The sequence below is a fragment of the Erpetoichthys calabaricus genome, chromosome 3 (genome assembly GCF_900747795.2).
Source record: "Erpetoichthys calabaricus chromosome 3, fErpCal1.3, whole genome shotgun sequence".
Lineage (NCBI taxonomy): Eukaryota > Metazoa > Chordata > Cladistia > Polypteriformes > Polypteridae > Erpetoichthys > Erpetoichthys calabaricus.
The window spans coordinates 187619943-187639761 of NC_041396.2; the positions used below are offsets into that span (position 1 = coordinate 187619943).

At 40.5% G+C, this 19819-nt stretch overlaps 1 protein-coding gene across 1 annotated transcript in view; it reads right to left on the reverse strand.

Moving 5' to 3' along the window:
* fig4a (FIG4 phosphoinositide 5-phosphatase a) overlaps positions 1-19211 on the reverse strand; it is a 280104-nt gene extending 260893 nt beyond the window's left edge. Inside the window, exons 1-2 of the mRNA XM_028791311.2 lie at positions 19122-19211; positions 13329-13416 (exon numbers count right to left, since the gene is read on the reverse strand). Of these exons, the coding sequence (XP_028647144.2) occupies positions 13329-13391 (63 nt within the window). The 5' untranslated portion in view covers positions 13392-13416; positions 19122-19211. The remainder of the gene's footprint in view (positions 1-13328; positions 13417-19121) is intronic.
* Between the last annotated feature and the right edge of the window lie 608 nt (positions 19212-19819).

Below are 19819 nucleotides of genomic sequence, written 5' to 3' on the forward strand. Positions count from 1 at the left end.
CTCTGCTAAGGCTAAGACCATGTTTAGCAACCCTAGTAGACACTGGCAGTATTGGGTCCTTCCATTCGGGTTACATGGGGCTCCTGCGACTTTCCAGTGTCTGGTGGATAAAGTGCTCCGCCCTCATAATGCGTATAGTGCTGCCTACTTGGATGACATTATCATTTATTCCAGTACATGGAAGGAACACATACAGCAGGTCCGAGCAGTATTGTGGACGCTGGGTGAAGCCGGGCTTCGGATCAATCCAAAAAAATGTTTTTTTTGGGTTGAACGAAGCTAAATCTAAATATTTAGGCTACCTGGTGGGTCGGGGTACCGTAAAGCCACTGTGTTCGAAAGTAGGCACCATACTGAAATGGCCCCGTCTGTGAACGAAGCAGCAAGTCCAGGCATTTTTTGGTTTAGTCAGGTATTACCGCCGGTTTGTACATTGGTTTTCTGAGAGAGCGGCGCCCACTCATTCAGAACAATACAGGAATACACTACACATGGTACGATGCTATAGCAAAAAATTAAAAAACAATAGTAACAAAAAGCAATGAATATCAATACACATTCAACTATATTTAAACACTAGTACAGTGGTACCTCGGTTTGCAAGCATAATTCGTTCTGGAAACGTGCTCACAGTCCAAAGCACTCGTATATCAAAGTGAATTTCCCCATTAGAAATAATGGAAACTCAGATGATTTGTTCCACAACCCAAAACTATTCATATAAAAATGATTAATACAAAATATAAAGTAAAAATACATAAAACAAATTAACCTGCACTTTACCTTTGAAAAGAATCATGGCTGGTGTGAGTAAGTTTCTAAACTCTTGTGGGATTCCACCCAACGGGACAACACGCGGAAGAGCGTCCCAAAGCAATCGCAGTCTCCCAGCGCTGTAGCAGTTCGCCATAAAAGCGAATCCGAAAAGATCGTGGACATGCTATAAGCGCCTGCCGTCAATGGGTGATACAAGGAACAAGGAACATTATAAATGCTCAGGGCACAGTACTGCTTGGCCACGACCCTGCCTGACTGCTGTGTCTGTGTATAGGTGAGTGGCAGATCCCGCTACAATAAATAACCGCGCTGTTGCTGTTTCAAGCTGAATAAAGCTGGTGGTGCAAGACGGAGACTCGCACGTCACAGCACACACGTGCACACACACACACACACACACACACACACACACACAAACACAGTCACAATGCTGTAGTAAACAGTATACGCTCGTACGGATGTTGACTATATGAGTGAGGCACGCCGACTTAGACGGAGAATAGGAGACGATTGCCCACAATCCCACAATGAGAGAGAGAGAGAGAGAGAGAGAGAGAGAGAGAGAGAGAGTTGTGATTACATGACGCTCAGCAGACAAAGCGTATACATACTACTTGTATTGCAAGACGTCACTCATTTATCAAGTCAAAATTAATTTAAAATTTTAGCTCGTCTTGCAAAACACTCATAAACCAAGTTACTTGCAAACCGAGGTTCCACTGTACAGTAATCCCTCGCTATATCGCGCTTCAACTTTCGCGGCTTCACTCCATCGCGGATTTTATATGTAAGCATATTTAAATATATATCGCAGATATTTTGCTGGTTCGCTGATTTCTGCGGACAATGGGTCTTTTAATTTCTGGTACACGCTTCCTCAGTTGGTTTGCCCAGTTGATTTCATACAAGGGACGCTATTGGCAGATGGCTGAGAAGTTACCCAACCACAGCGCGTATTATGTATTACATAAAACTCCTCAAATATATTGTGAGCACGGAGGCTGTTCGCACCCCTAGAGGACACGGCCGCTCCTCAAAAAACGCTGAAAGATTACCTTCACAGTGCTCCCTTCTTTGCTGGGCTTACATGTGGCTGCTTCGCATACTTAAAAGATCAAACAGCATGTATTGATTTTTGATTGTTCTCTCTCTCTCTCTCTCTCTCTGAAATTCTCTGCTCCTGACAAGAGGGGGTGTGAGCAGAGGGGCTGTTCGCACACTGGCCTAAAGGATACGGACGCTCCTCTAAAAAATGCTGAAAAATGCTTGCTCCCTTCCTTGCAGCTACAGTACTTTGTCCGGCGCTGCTTCGCATACTTAAAAGCCAAACAGCCCTATTGATTTTTGACTGTTTGCTCTTTTCTCTCTCTCTCTCTCTCTCTCTCTCTCTCTCTCTCTCTCTCTCTCTCTCTCTCTCTCTCTCTCTCTCTCTCTCTCTCTCTCTCTCTCTCTCTCTCTCTCTCACACGCACTCCTTTGAAGAGGAAGATATGTTTGCATTCTTTTAATTGTGAGACGGAACTGTCATCTCTGTCTTGTCATGGCACAGTTTAAACTTTTGAAAAAGAGACAAATGTTTGTTGAGAGAAGAGGGCAAACTGGATCTAACAACGATAGAAAAAAAAGTGGAAGGCCCTGATTAAGCATAAGCTCATGTATTTCATTATTAGGACACTGAGGAAATGGTACTTTGCAGTCATATGTGAATAATAAACATAAAAACTGTCATTTCAAGCAGTAATACCCATTACCAACACTAGCAATATTTTTTAGTTAATTTAATGATATCTTGATAAAAAAAAATAATAATTTCTATCAAAAGCATGAAAATATCTGGGTCACTAAAAACCTTTAAACAAAATTCATCAAATAGAGCAACTAACAAGACAAAATAAAAAAATAAGCTATGTAGAGAAAGTAACACTGAATCAATAATGAAAACTGATTGGTAGTGCAGACATTTATATAATGGAGTCTCGGTCAAAGGACAAGAAGATTGTTAAATATGAGGTAATAATAGAATAGCTGTAAAAAATGTTTGAGGGTCTGCGGACACGTCAGATGTTATGGCATCAGTTGCTCAATGGCACGGGAATCAACAGTTTGTTACTTGAGTGTGGTAGCTCTAAGGTGATAGAAGGTACCTTTATCAGATATTTTTTGTCACTATTGCTCATTATCTATTACAACTTGGTTCCATTGATGAACTGGGCCATTATAAACCACCCACTGAAGTACAATGCACTCTGTTACAGTATAGTTGCCACACCAGAATGTGATACAGCTAGTCAGTATGCTCTTCACCTTGCATTTGTCTCTCAAAAAAGTGATGTCGCTGTTGAGGCATCTTAATGAGATAGGCAGAGTTGAGTTACCATAAGATAATCTGAGTGAAGTTGTCCCATAATGGCTAAAAACATTAAATCTTCTTACAGAAACTCCATTAATGACAACAATTAAAGTCTTTAAATCTTTAAGTCGACAATCAGCTCCCTTGTTTGCAGACACTGAGGAACAGACTATTACTGCAGCATTCAGTAAGACATCTAATATATTCCTTGTATGTTCTCTCATTATTTCTTGTAAACAGTTCTACTACAGCTGTGCAGGTATATGACAGAGTCTACTGCTTGATAATCCATTCATGTGTACACAAAGAAGACATCAAGCATTCTAAAAGTTATATGTCAATTATCCACAATGCATCAATAAAGACCTAATATTCACTGCTTCCCATTACTATAAACAATTTATATAAAACTAGTTGCAAATTACTCACAGTGTCTGTGGTTTATTAGTTTCATTTTTTTTTTTTTAATTACAGTTCACTCAAGCAATTCAGGCACTGTAATGTGAGCAAAGTTAAGGTGAATAGAATAGGAACTGAAATTAACTACACAATTAGAAAACAACTCTAAGAAGTTAATTTAAAATGGACTGAGGCAAAGTGAAAAACTGTTCTGGGGTCAGACAAGTCGAAATTTTAAACTGTTTTTGGAAAACATGGACGCCATGTCCTCTGGACTAAAGAGGCGAGGGACTATCCGGCTTGTTACCAGTGCTCAGTTGAGATGGTGCTCGGGGGTTCATTAGTGCCTATTGAATTGGCAGCTTGCATAGCTGGAAAGGCACCATCAATGCTGAAAGGTATATACAAGTTTTAGAACAACATATGCTCCCATCCAGATGACATCTTTTCAGGGAAGGCCTTGTATATTTCAGCAAGACAATGCTAAACTTCGTAGTGCATCTACTACAACAGCATGGCTTCCTAGTAGAAGAGTCTGGTTGCTGAAATGGCCTCCCTGCAGTCCAGACCTTTCACCAACTAAAAACATTTGGTGTATCATACAATGAAAAACATGACAAAGACGACCCAGGAATGTTGAGCAACTAGAATCCTATACCAGAAATAAATGAGACAATATTCCTCTCCCAAAAGTCCAGCATATGGTCTCCTCAGTTCCCAGACGTTTACGGACTGTTGTTAAAAGAAGAGAGGATGCTACACAGTTGTAAACATGGCCCTGTCCCAACTTTTTTGAGTCGTGTTGCTGCCATCAAATTCAAAATGACCTTATTCTTTTCTCACTTTAAACATTTGATTTGTTTTCTATGTTCTATTATGAAAAAATATGGGTTTATGATATTTGCAATTTATTGCATTCTGTTTTTATTTACATTTTACACACTGTCCCAACTTTTTTGGAATTGGGGTTAGAGAATATCAGGTTGGGAATTGCTCAACATTTTTCTCTATTACTAACAAAAGTATTTCTACAGAGAAAAGCCGACACCTTATTGTATAGACAGTCATGATATCATCTCTTTGAACTGTCCAGGAAGCGACCATTTTGCAATCTGCTCTTTAAAACAAAGATACTACATGTGGCACCCGGCTGGGGTTCCTACCCGGCTGGGACGCCCGGGGAGACAGGAGGAGGGCTCATGCCTCCTCCAGACCACGAGGGGGCGACCGCCCTGGTTGTATTGGGGGCCACCACCAGAGGGCGTCCCCGTGCCTGATGGACCCTGGACCCCAGCACTTCTGCCACACCAGGAAGTGCTGGGAGGAAGAAGAGAGGGAACACCCGGAGTGCTTCCAGGGAGACAGCCGGCACTTCCGCCACACTGGGCGTGTCGGGTGGAAGATTGCCATTGCACACCTGGAGCACATCCGGGTATGAATAAAAGGGGCCGCCTCCCTTCATTCGAGGCTGGAGTCGGGTGGAAGAGGACGAGGTCTTAGAGGAGAGACAGGAGGCGGCCTGAAGAGACTGAGGCATTGTGGTATTGGCCTGGACTTTGGGGAAGTCTGTGGGTTGTGTGGCACTTCTGTAAATAGTGATTGTATAATAAACGTGTGTTGGGTGACAAAATGATGTCTGCCTGTCTGTGTCCGGGCTGTTCCCCACAATGGCATCCCAGATGGGACTCTCTGCCTGCTACAAGGCAGGGACCCCGACAAAATAATTTTGTGGGCAGTCCGGTATAGCAGGTAAACCAACACACGCGTCGCGGGAGTGGTGTGCCCACAGCCCAGTGAGAGAGACTCGCCCCACAGACAGCTAACAGACCGCGGTCCCAAGGTTCTCTCCTGGTGCGGCGAAATATCGACGAGCCTTACCGGAGTGCAGCAGGCTCCAAAGAAGGTGCCCGGGGCGGCACGGTGTCGATGGAGTGCATGCCAAGGCAGTAGCTTCGGAGAGACGGGACCCAGCAGGTAAGTTCCCTGCTCGCCGGCAGCCAGCCCTCAGGGGCTGAGCTTGTTTTGTGTTTTGCAGGCAGGGTCTGCGTCGGTGGCAGACACACGCTGCTCTGCGGAGCTATTCGGATGCGGCTGTGGCAGCAGGGGCTGCAGAGAGGGAGACGCTGTAGCACAGCAAGCCAGCTCGTCACCGCACCAGGAGGAGAAGAGCCAAAATGGCCGCGGACCGGAAGTCCCTCCCCGTGACAGGCACGGGATTGGGTGGTGTGTCTTGCGTACCCGCCGATGATTGGATGGAGGCGGGACCAAGGAATGCCCATCTCGTGCCGGGGGGAGACCTGATTGGGCCGGAGGAAGAGGCCCACAGGAAGCAGTCGAAGCAGGGGGCTGACAGACAGGTAGGCTCTGCGCCGGCTGACTTCCTGTCCTTGCCTGTAGTGCTGCGTGCGCTGGAGGAATCCCTTCAGGCTGTAGCGCCGCTGTTGCAGGGGCTCAGTACTCTCCGTGCGGACCTGCAGGAGCTGGAGGTGAAGGCAGGTGCATCATTACAGACGCTGCATGCTGCGGTGGAAGGGCGCATCGCTGGATCCTTTGGCCGGAGCTGTACAGCAGGGAAGGTAGGTAAAGCCGACCCCGTAAAGCATAAGGGAGAACCAACCGAAGGGGCCCGTGACATTCGTGGAAGGAACCAAGTAGGTGGGTCTCCAACATCGGAGGTGACGGTGAAGGCTGTGAGTGAGGTGAGGGGAGAAAGATCGAGAGGGCAGGCAGGACAGGGGCTGATGAGTGCCCTGGGTCCTAGCGCCCCGAGCCTGCGACAGTCTCCCGTTGTTCTGTATGGACACAGACGGGCTTGGATCTGTGCGTTTCCCATACGCAAACTCAGACCGTCGGGGCGTCCAAGAGTGACAGGAGGAATCGAGAGGTGAAAGCCGGTTCGTCCGATAGGAAGGGACGTGCAGCTGGGTGCGCACGTCCAGAGAAGGGCCGATCCCCAAAGTCAGCTGAGAAGAAAAGAGTGCAGGCGGTCCCGTCAGTGTCGTCATCTGGAGGGACACGGAACTGCTCCACAGCTGGTGGAGGGTACAGAGGGGCGAGTGGCGCTAACAAAAGGGGTGCGCCAGCCTCGGAGGGGGTGCCAAAGGAGTAGGCTCTGGGGTGCCAAGTTGGACCCCGGCGTTTCAGGAGTAGGACCCACTTCAGGGGTGTGCCACCCGATTGGTCTTCGCTGGCTGTGGGGCACTGTGGCATCCGGCTGGGGTTCCTACCCAGCTGAGACGCCCGGGGAGACAGGAGGAGGGCTCATGCCTCTTCCAGACCACGAGGGGGCAACCGCCCTGGTTGTATTGGGGGCCACGGGTACAGGGCTTAGAAGCTCAACCCTGTAGGGGCCCGTGGCCACAGCCAGGGGGCGTCCCCATGCCTGATGGACCCTGGACCCCAGCACTTCCGCCACACCAGGAAGTGCTGGGAGGAAGAAGAGAGGGAACACCCGGAGTGCTTCCGGGGAGATAGCCGGCACTTCCTTCACACTGGGGCGTGTCGGGTGGAAGATTGCCGGTGCACACCTGGAGCACATCCGGGTATGAATAAAAGGGGCCACCTCCCTTCATTCGAGGCTGGAGTCGGGTGGAAGAGGACGAGGTCTTAGAGGAGAGACAGGAGGTGGCCTGAAGAGAGTGAGGCATTGTGGTATTGGCCTGGACTTTGGGGAAGTCTGTGAGTTGTGTGGCACTTCCATAAATAGTGATTGTATAATAAACGTGTGTTGGGTGACAAAATGAGGTCTGCCTGTCTGTGTCCGGGCTGTTCCCCACATACGACTAACATATATCTGAAGGCTGAATTTCTCCCTTTGTTCCTTTCATTTATGAACAAGTGCTTTATTGACATTAATTAACAACAAATATGCAGAAACAATAGACAATTAAAAATAATTACAGGTTTTAAAATTGATAACCTTCCCCTACCCACATCCTCCCCCATCAAAAATTCTTGCTCCAATTGACTGTCGCCAATCTAAATTGGGAAATTTTCATTAAAAAGACTTGATCAGTGATCGGTTACTTGGCCGATCACAAAATCCAATCTTTTCAGCCCCTGCTATGCAGTGATCCTTTATGAAAGGTATTACAGTAGTTGGCATCTCTTTTTTTCTTGCAGAAAATGTCCTGCAGTGTAACCTAAGAGAAGTCAAGGCTTGATTCATCAGATAGCTTAATCTTTATGTTAAAAAAGCGGAGTAATAAACTGAGAAAATGTAATCAGAGAAATTGTCTGTACTTTTAGACAAATGTCAAGAAAAGTACTTTAATGAATTCAGACCTTTTTTGTGATTAAAATTAAAACAGACACAGTTTCAGTTTGGACAGCAAGACTGTTTTAACTGTAGCAGCTTACATTTTATTTGGAAAATGACACCCTAGTACTAATTGGAAAATGAAAAGATAAAGATTTTGAAATTGCTGCTTAGTAAACAAAAGGAATGTTCACTTAATAGCAAAATATATAATTTACTCATAAACCTGTTAAGCAGGTTAGTCTTGTGTCTTCTTGATAAACAACTTATGAACATGTGATATATTTGCAACTTTTTTAAAGATTTGTACTGTGTTTAATATTTCTGTAATAATAATATTTATTTACTATTTGTTTCTGTGTGTCATACAGTATACATTTTGTTAAGAAACAAGTAATACATAACTAAAATGGTGATCCATACTTTATAATTACACCTCAAGAATTACAAATGTCTAGCTGTTACACTGACGAAAAAAAATCACTCTTATAAATATAGTAAATGTATACTTTAACAGAAAAAAGCTGTTAAAAAGCAATTAATGATCAAAAGTTATTAAAACCTATAAATAACTATATATTTACATTTAAGCAGTGCTTAATTGCCAATATTAATTAATTGATTGTATGAGAAAATATATCTTTTGTTTTTTTGTTAGAAAATTGGTGAAAACAACTTTTTTTTTTTTTTTTATTAAGCATTTTTTCAGATAGGTACTTTAAAGAAAAAAATAAACAATATGATAGCTTTCTTTTATGTCATATGTATTTAATTTTGTTAATAAAAAATAAAGAGTTAACACATTTGGTATTTTTATCATTGAACTTTAAACCACAGGTAACACTTTAATATAAAAAAATAAGGATTCTATGCATCTGGTCATGCAGTAGCTCATTGTAAAATGTTTTTGGATGAATGGATGGATGGATGGAATCGGTCAATCAACATGAAATCAGTTCATCGGCATCGGCCTTAAGCAAAACACGATTGGAGCATCCCTAAAAAGCAGTAGGGTTAAGAAAGCCAAAACTAACCAATGAAAGGGGCAGAAAGCAATGCACGCTCTGTGATAAGGAGTTAAACCAAGGAATTAACGAGAAAAGGTTAAGCATCAACGTCAGGATTATGACAATGGAAAACTAGCATGCAGCACCTAGCTAGATGTACCACAGATTTCCATCTCTCAATACTTAGGATGGATGACCCATTAATCGTTGCAACAAAGAGTTCAAGTAGAAGTAAATTGTAGAAAGGAAGAATTTTTCAGTGAATGAAGAGAATCATCAGATTTCCAGCGAGAAGCTAACATAGATTTCGCAACAACAGTGCTTAGGCATAATAGCCTATGATGGAAAGAATTGCGGGAGGCAAAAATCCCCAATGATGCCCATTCATCCACCCATTTTCTTACCCCACTTATCTAGGGCAGGGTCGCCAGGAAAATGAAGCCTACCTGTATGTCTTTGGACTGGGGGGAGGAACCGGAGTACCTGGAGAGAACCCAAATGGAGACAGGGAAAACATGCAAACTACACGCACCGAGCACTCAGGTCGTAAACCCTTGTGTCCTTGTTGTGAGGCAGCAGCACCACCACTACACAACCACGCAGCCCTTATAGAAACTAAAATGGAAACTTTAGCTATTTTAATTGTCTGAATCTTCTATAAATATCTTATGAAACTATATACAAATATATATTCCTCCAAGAAAGACATGCTGTTTTAAACTTTCTTGCTGAATTAAGCCTTACTAGATAAATGCAACTTATCAACTTTTACATTGAGGACTAACATGAATCAGGCAAAATTAATCACTTCATTTGTTTATTTTCTAAAGCAGATGCCAACCCTAAAAGTTCACTAGTCTATCACACACAAATACCCTTCATATTTAGAGTAAATAGGGAAAATAATTCAGTTAATGTACTGATATTTTTAGAAACACTGACCCAGATTATCAACAATCATAAACAGGTGTTTCTTTAATTAAGACACCCTTCTAGGCCTACAAAAAAGAAAATTAGATTGACATACCCTGTATGTACCTGGCATAAACAAGACATTGTACAATCACCCCATCTGAGCTGTGTAAACACAATTATGTCAATCATCTACTGGAATGCTACACTGATATCAACTACCTTAATTCTTAATTAAGGAAATATATATTCCATCTTTCAAAACCCAGTAAATCTATATTTTAGTCACAGCAAAACTAATTTATTCCAACTGCTTCAGCACAAGATAGGAACCATCCCTAGAAAGGATATAAGAATACAGAGAGAACCCCCATGTAGATGTTGGGAGAATGTGCAACAGGCAAGAGAGGCCAACCCATTTTCTTGGAGAACATAAGGTAAAAGTGCTAACTACTGTACCACAATGCTGTTCTTTACATTATTATGCTATTTCAATAATGTAAAATTTTCAAACCCATTTCACCTATTTACGGTTAGTGTAAATCTGCAATTTCTACAGTGAAAGGAATATCCATCCATCCATTTTCCAACCCGCTGAATCCAAACACAGGGTTACGGGGGTCTGCTGGAGCCAATCCCAGCCAACACAGGGCACAAGGCAAGAACCAATCCCGGGCAGGGTGCCAACCCACCGCAGGACACACACAAACACACCCACACACCAAGCACACACTAGGGACAATTTAGAATCGCCAATCCACCTAACCTGCATGTCTTTGGTCTGTGGGAGGAAACCGGAGCGCCCAGAGGAAACCCACGCAGACATTGGGAGAACATGCAAACTCCACACAGGGAGGACCCGGGAAGCGAACCCAGGTCCCCAAACTGTGAGGCAGCAGCGCTACCCACTGCACCACCGTGCCGCCCGTGAAAGGAATAATAATACCAAAATTTATAAGCAGTAAGGGTGGGCGATATAGCCTCAAAATTATATCATGCTATTTCAAGGAAATTTGCAATAATGATATTAATAATGATATAGAAAAAAAAAATTCTGAACAAAGTTTTATCAGCAATTGCAGCTTGCAGGCAGCACCATGTATTAGTGCAAACAAAATAAATTTATTTTTCAATCTTCTTTTGCAATGAGCTACTGTCATTGATGACAGACTACCTAATTCGAAATGTGAGTTTATTGCCACAAGGTGCCAGCAGCTGCAGCAGCATTATACAGCAATAATAGTGACACAGCATTTTATACAGTGACACAGCATAAGTCAAATGTAAGAACAAAAGCAGCCTAGGTAGTTTTTTCCCTAGAAATCTTAAGTATAACATAACTGCGTAACACTTTAGTTTAACAGTAACAATAACTAAAGTAACTTAACCTTGTAACTCTTCAAAAGTCTGCATAATATTGTTACCTAATATAACTGACCTCAAATTTTAAGTACAGAAGTAAACAAACAGCAGCAATCCAAATGAACCTTCAGTCAAAATGTAAACATTCACTACTTATAAAAATAAAATAAAAATGCTGTCAAAACTTAACAGTTGCCTTGCATCTTTGCCTCCTATATTTTTTTCTAATTGTTTTCACTTAAGGTAAAACATTTTCATGTATGTGAAATCCATGGAGTAATGCTGACTTTCTCCTAGACTGAATTCTCTTTGTAATCTCTTGCCTTGCAAGTAAATGCTCAGGGTATTTATTAGTCCTTTCCAATGCTAAAACAGGAGGTCTTTGCTTAATCAGTAGTGTGTGCATTCAAAGGTGTGCGTGTGTGTGTGTGTGTGCACGCATGCGCGCACACACGTTTTAGGGGCAGATTAGTTAGGAAAAGTTGCACATTGATTATTTATGAAGCAGGAATATTCTGATCATTCTGCATCCCTGGTGTGTGATCAGCATCTACAAGAAACAGCACAACTCCAATGTTCTCCTTCATAAATAGGATCATCTTTTCAGCAAATGAGACTCTTATCCTTCCTGACGTAGATTATTGGCAATGCTTAATTGAAGGACAAAGAATTCCAGAAATTACCGTGTGGCCTTCATTGTTATACTAACATTTCATGGGGTGAAAAAAGGGAAGAACAGCAGCTGCAATCAATACTTTCTAAAAACTCTGCTTTTGAGAAGTATCTGTGGTGAGTGGGACAGAAGGACCTGGAGAGGCAGACAGGAAGGAGAAGGGCGAGGTGGAAGGGATCTTTGCGAGTGCTTTAAATAATGAAACTTGTAAAGCTCAGTTTCACAACTCCAGTACTTGAGTCCTTTTACTGGTTTCCAATTAAGCTTAGGAATGATTTCAAATCCTTCTTCTTACATATAAAGCCTTAAAAGGCTTTGTTATTTACAAACTGGAATGTGCATTAAGATCTCAAAACATCAGCCTACTAAAGATTACAAGTATTAACAAAATAACAGTGGGTAGTTGAGTTTCAGCTACAGGGCCGCAAAGCTGTGGAACAATTTATTTGCTTATATACATGATGCCCCTTTGGTCTCCGATTTTAAATACAGGCTGAACTCTCACTACTTCAATGTAGTATTCAGTGATTATACTTGCTGAGTAGCATGATCGTATTGCATCTCTGTTTGTTAGTCAGTTGTATAAAAATATAAGTAATAAAATAACTATGAAACATTACTAACCCTTCTCTGTGTTCTGGCACATGGTGCCACTACTCTACTTCCACTCCATTTTCCTGCCCATGGAAAAGAGATCTCAGATACTGGAAGCACAGAAATCAAAGGATAGAAATACCCTTGTTGCAATATTAGATGGCCCAGGACAAACCTATAGTTTAGATTTTCTAGGAGTGGAGGTCACCAGGACTGTGACTGTGTCAGACTTTGTTTGTTATAACTGAAAATGGACCCCAGTGTAGTTTAATGTTATCCAGGAAAGCTATAGACTTTTTTGTTTTCTACTTCTCCTCTTTCAACTTGCCATGTTAATGCTATTGGACAGATATTGTTAGGTTCCATTTATGTTAATCAGTTTGGAAGTACTTTGTCTTACTGTGTATTTAAAGAAATCTGTATCTTTGTGTATACACATTATGTAATTAGTAAAATTTTAATTGCATTTTAACTGTGAACCTGTTACAGCACAGAGTCTACAATATGAAGAGTGCTATACAAAAATGAGCAGAATTAAACTAAATTGAATATAAAAATATTAACATTGCTCAAACTGTGCAGGAGCAAAATGTAACACTGAATTGATTGAGAAATGCAGGAAAAGTGAAAAAATAGCAATAATAATATAAAGAGTTATGATTGATAACGTAAAAAGTGAAATTAATTTGCTAAGATAATAACCAAACACTTTGTTATTACTCTCAGTGTACACTTTTGCTGTTTCTTTAATGAAAGGAGGCAGGACAGCTAGAAAACATAGAAAGAGGAAATAAGCTACCAAAGAAGGAGAATCTGGAGCATAAAAACACACACATACTTGCAAGGACGCACAGACAAATAATTGAACTCTAAAATGTTACTTTTTTAATACACTTTATAATAAAATGACTGCCCCAAAATAAAAAAATAACTTTGTTACAGGATACATTACAAATACAATGATTAATATTTAATGCAAATTTTATTTTTTACTTACTGCTCTTGTTTCATAAAGTTCTAGCTTCTGAACACATCTAATTATAGGAGCTGATGTAGGCATGTTTTGCTGAAGACACTCTGATGATCTGTTCATAAAAGTAACAATAAAGTATTTAGTATTTAGGAACCTTACATTATAATAGTGCATTTTGGAACAGGAAAGTATCAACTTTTCAACAAGAAATAAAAAAGAAGGAAACACACAGCAGCAAAATACAACTTTATCATCATTAACTAGAACTGGATTCAAAAACTATCCAAAACTATCCTGTCACCTGTCATGAGGAATGATGACACAAAGATATACAAAAAAATAAAAAAGGTTAAGCTAGGTCTTAATAAACACAATGAATGATGTTCTTTCTTAAAATTATTTAGTCTGTTCTAAAAAAACAAACATACATACATACAGTAAGATTCCTTGCAGTCTGACACAACACAGTGGTTATCATTGCTGCCTTCTGCATAAAGCATCCTGGGTTCAAATCCCATGCCTACTCATTGTCTGTGTGTGAGTTAGTTGGCACCTTCTCCTGCGTATAACTGTGTTCTGTGTTAGCTGGTAAGGTTAACTGGCAATTCCAATCTGGCCCAGTGTGAGCATAGGTGTGTGTGACTGGGCCCTGTGATAAACTATTGCCCTGTCTGAAGAAGTTTCTTGTCTTGCGCCCAATGCTCCCAGTACAGACACTACTGCCCAATGACCATGAATTGAATTAACTTGTTTTGTTTAGCTAATAACTAAGCTGTCCCAATATCTCATCCAGAACCTGTAACTGGTTGCCATAGTGGTTGATCCAGATTCATACAACTGTATGCATAAAGAAGTGCTTCCTAGCTTCAGTCTTAAATGCACTTCCCCTTAATTTCCACTGGTGCTCTCAAGTACATGATTCACCCTTAAACTTACAAAATTCTGCTGGATCTACATTATCAATGCATTGGAGGATTTTGAAGATCTGGATTAGATCCCCACACTGTCTCCTCTGCTCAAGACTAAGCAGGTTTAATTCTCCAATTCTGTTGGAGAAGGACATGTGCTTAAGTCCTGGGATGTACCTGGTTACTCTCCTCTGCACAACTTCAAGCGCTGCAACGTCTTTTTGAAGTGTGGTGACCAGGGGCCTCATGCATAACGGCGTGCGTAGAACTCACACTACAACATGGCGTAAGCACAAAAGCAGGAATGTGCGTACACACAGAAAAATCCAGATGCAGGAATCTGTACGTACGCAAACTTCCATGTTCTTCTGCTACATAAATTCCGATCAGCATGAAAAGTAACGCACGTGCACGCGCCTTCTGTCCCGCCCCAACTCCTCCCAGAATTACGCCTCTTTGAATATGCAAATCAATATAAATAGCCCTTAAGCTCAGCCTTCTGTGAAAAGACAATGGGAAAAGCACGGGGGAAAATATAAGAATTTCAGCGAATACCAAATGGAGGCAAAGGAAAAACATACTATTTGTTGGTTTAAACAGTGGTATAATTAACAAAATGAAGTTGATCAAGTGACAGAGTGTCGGAGAAACTTGAAAGCTCAAGTTCACAAAGTCGCACAGTGCCCGAAATAAAAAAAAGAAATCACATATCAAAGTCGCCGTGAAAAGGCAAGTCGTAGCCCACCGTCTGAGTGTCATATGAAAGCTTATTAGGGTACAGACAAAAAAAATAGGTACACAGTGGGGAAAAAAGCATGAAATGTCAACTTTAATCTCGAAATTTCCACTTTAATCACGTAGTTTATTTTGCCATTAAAGTAGAACATCATAAACTTCATCTTAAAATCGTTTAATTTACTAGTTTCTCAAATCCCATTGTAACTAAAGTAGCACATTAAATACTTTGTTCTGTATTTGATCTTCTATGTGCTCTGTGTGTGTGAATCACTACCTGCTTCTTAAACTGGCTTTCTTTTTCTCCGACAGGACACAGAATCCATTACATTTGTGATATTACAGCTCTCTGAATAATTAAAATACTGAGATGTATACGTGATATCATTTTCATGATGATAGGAGTTAAAGCATGTTATTAAACATGGGAACACGGTGGCACAGTGCTTGTTCATGTCTCACGCAAGAGGCTTGCTGCGCCATGCGCGCGATGAAATAAATTATTGCAGCAGTACTGTCTCTTTCAAACGTACTAACCTCCAATTCCTGTCCTTACTTTTCTTTCTCCAAATACCCAATCGCCACACAGTCAGCTCTGTAATAGACGTGAAGCCATCTGTAAGCTTAAAATGCCGATTCTTCAAAACTTTTAAGGAACATTGAAATATCTTCGTAGTACATGTCTAATTATTCTATCCGTCTATCCTTCCAGTGTCGTGTCAGCACGAGCAAGAATACAATGCAATGCAGGAACAATCTATGAACTAGCTAGCGCTGTGGCACCGTGTCCTCACATGTTTAATTATTAACAATACAGATTATTTAAATGAAGTTTTATCTGTATAATATAATCAACATATTTTGCTGCATTTCATCTTAAAAATGATATTGTCATCATATGTAAATACACACTTTATAAAGTGGCGCAGGTTGTGCAATATTATAACTGTACCCCAAGTTTACAGTGAGGTGATTGAACTTCTAAGTCCAAACAGTTCTACAAGGAGCACTTGATGGACTGATTAAATGTGTTTATAGTTCTTGGGATGAAACTTTTTCTAAACCGCGAAGTCCGTACAGGGAAGTCTCTGAAACGTTTTGCCATGGCTGAGTCAGCGTCTGCTTCATGCTGTATACCGATAATTCTCTTTCCGATCAGCTGCTGCTGTGATTCCCCACTCAGATACAGTGATATAAATACTCCGAGTGGTGCAGTGAGAGTAATATGGAAAAAGATGATCTGCTGTGGCAACCCTTAACGGGAGCAGCTGAAAGTTGAAGAAGATGCATTAAGAGTAACAATGCTAAAGCAGTTATGGTATTTGGAATACTATGGCTATTCCCTGGACCATTATATTGCTGCAGGTTAATTACAATCAGATGCATTACACTAATAAACAATATGCAGTTAGTTTCAGTGTATTTATAAAGCCACGTCAGGAATGTGGGTCTAAGAAAGAAAGGGTGACCACACAGGAACAGTAGCACTGCTTTGACGCTGGGTGCCGCCAGTTTGCAAAACCGAGCGGAGAAATTGCGTACGCCAGGGCATGAGGTACCGTGGAAAAGTGCGTGGCTTTACGCCAAGTTTACGTTTTATACATCGCGATTTGAGCGTGGAAACGTTCGTACGCAACATTTCTGTGCGTATGCACCGTTTATACATGAGGCCCCAGAACAGTCCACAATACTCCAGCTGCGGTCGCACTTGTGCCTCATAGTCTAAACAGACCGTCCATGGGTTTATTTCAACAGTTTTTTGCAATATAACCTAACATTTTATTCATTTAACACTGTCAAAATAAAACCCTAAACACTTTTCAGAGCTTGCTTCATTTAGCACATTTCTCCCATTCTTGCATTTCTAATTTACATTCCTTTTGTCTGTGTACAGAATTTTGCCCTTTTCTACATTAAACTGCATTTTCCACAGTTTGGAAGGATCTTCCTCTCTTGAACCTATGCTGGATGTTACTTATGAAATGTTTTTTTTTTTTTATTATTATTTTATTGATTTTATTGAAATCACACAACATTCCATACAAGTAAATCAATTTTTACAAAAATAAGATCGAAAACAAATCAACCCCCACCCCTGAGAAAGAGAGCTAAGCCAGCAGAGTATAACTTAAAGCTAATAAAAATAAGTAAATAGATTAATTAATAAGTGAATAAAGATAAATGGAGAAGAAAAAAAGGGGAGAGAATCTGCTTTCTTGTTGCTTTAAAAGCTTATTCTAAAATGTTATTGATTAGATCTTGCCAGGTTTTGAAAAAGTTCTGCACAGATCCTCTAAGTACGAATATGATTTTTTCCAGTTTCAAATAGTATAAAATATCAGTTACCCACTGACTTAGAATAGGAGAGTTAGGATTCTTCCATTTGAGAAAGATAAGTCTATGTGCCAATAGTGTAGTGAAAGCAATCATAGTTTGTTTGTCCTTCTCCACTTTAAGCCCATCTGGGAGTACACCAAACACAGCTGTTAGTGGATTAGGAGGGATTGTGACACCAAGGCTGTCTCATAGGCATTTAAAGATTTTGGTCCAGAATGATGTTAATTTGGTGCAGGTCCAGAACATGCGGTCTAGTGAGGCAGGAACTTGATTGCAGTGTTCGCAGGTTGGATCTTGCCCTGGAAACATTTTGGACAATTTTATGCGAGACAGATGTGCTCGATATATCATTTTGAGTTGAATAATTGTATGCTTTGCGCATATGGAGCTCGAGTGAATTCCCCCAGCATTGCTACATTCCACTCCTTTTCTGAGATGTTGAGTGAGAGATCCTTTTCCCAATGTCCTCTTGGATCTTTGAAAGGGAGGGACTCTAGAATGGTTTTATATATTGCAGAATGAAATTATTTTCATATAGGTACTTTTCTAATTTATTTCTTACTACAGTTTCAATTACTTTGCATAGTACAGAAGAAAGACTTTTAAGTCTGTAATTGTCATGATCAATTTTGTCTCCCTTCTTGAGGATCAGAATTACATTTACAAATTTCCAGTCCTCAGAAACTTCTCTTTTTTCAAGTGACGGCTCAAATGTGCCCAATAAGGTATATCAGAGGAAAACTCTAAAACCCCAAATGACTAGCATATGGACCAAGGACGCGAAAATAGTTATGTATAATAATTTTAAATTAGGACTTTATTGAGAAATAGCCTGTGAATAATTGTCTGACCAAAATGAACCTGCGACTGTGCCACATCACAGCAAATACTGGGCACAGCTGTATGAGAATAACAACAATTCATAGTGTTGGTCATTAACTTAACAATTAAATTAGGCTCAGTGCCCTACCTAGCATTTACGGTTTGCTTTACTAATAATATGTTGTTCGGGTTGAGAATGCTTGTCTACATAATGTAATTTTCATAAATAACTTCAACACGTACTGTATTTCTTTAGCACAATTACATGTATTGAACGTAGCTCAAAGTGCTTACGAAATAACAAAGAATAAGTTAGAAGAAAAAAGTCGAAATAGATCAAAAATAGGAATGAATACCAAAAATAATAGATAAGAATAAATCAATATCAATAATACGTACACAGTACAGATACAAGTAGCGGAAATTGTTTAATTGCGTTACTTTTGCACTCAATGACTGAAAATGCACAGTCTTAGTTCATTATCCGAAATTAATTTCACTTACTATACGATACGTATCATTCACAGCTTGCTCAATTATGATCTTAAATTAACAGAAATTAATGCAAAAAAACAGAATCAAACCTCCGAGAGATATTCCATAACATAAAGATACTTGTTCAGTAGTAACCAAATGCAGCATTGTAACGAAAATGAATATTTCATTGCCCTTACGAGTATTGCTGGATTATTGTTAGATTATTATAATCAGAAATGTATACAATATGAAATATAAGTCTCTTCATGCGTTACGACAATGACAGCGTCAAACACAAACGGTTTTTGATATTACTTTAATTTACCTGAAGAATTGCCTACTTCCATAATGCCAATTAAACACAAATTACCTGCAAAGTGAATTTAAGAGAAATTAGCTTATGTTTAGAGAATTGCCGTGTAGTCTGGCCAATTTGTGAAACAACGTATCATTATTATTTCTAGGAAATACACCTTAATTCTGCGAACTATCAATACCGCTGTTAAAAAAGACAAAATATAACCTAAACAAATCTTACATTAGCCGGCAGAGTGAAGCGAAGATATTTCCATCATGTGACAAATATCACGTGCGCCAGTGAATACGGAAGCCCACGCGTCCAAAAACTAATAACGCGGTTTGCGACAATGAGATCAGTGCTTTTAAAGCATCCCTCGGCTTGTGGCGAATATTTTGCTAAATCACTGTTTTAACGTTTCGTGCCACATTATTGCTCTGTTGTGCTTACCAGCGCCCACTAAATTGATCTTTGCTCATTTTGCTATTTTAGGTAGCTCGCAGTCCTTTCAATGATGTCTCGCTTTAGCCACAGTACAATGGAGATCGAGGGACTGTGTCCGGTTTACCCTTTTGGCAGGCCAGCCATTGAAGCTGCTAATTCGAATTATGGAATGCCAGCGCATACTGGAGGTGGCTCAACGATGAAATCCTTCCTAGGGGGCTACTACTTGTCAGCACTGTTACAATTTAATTTATGAAATATTAACTATATTACAGATTGATCAAAAGTAGAATCTAAGAAACTAGTGTGGTCCAGAGTCAGCAGGTTGCAAGATGTGCCGGACAATGAGAACAGGGAAAAACAACTACAGTATGTAGTCAGTCCATTATCCAATACGATTCACTTAATCAGGGTAGGAGGAAAAAGAAGCAAGACGTCATCAGACTTTAGACTAGGACGTACAGTAAATGCCTCATCACTCTTTGCGCCATATT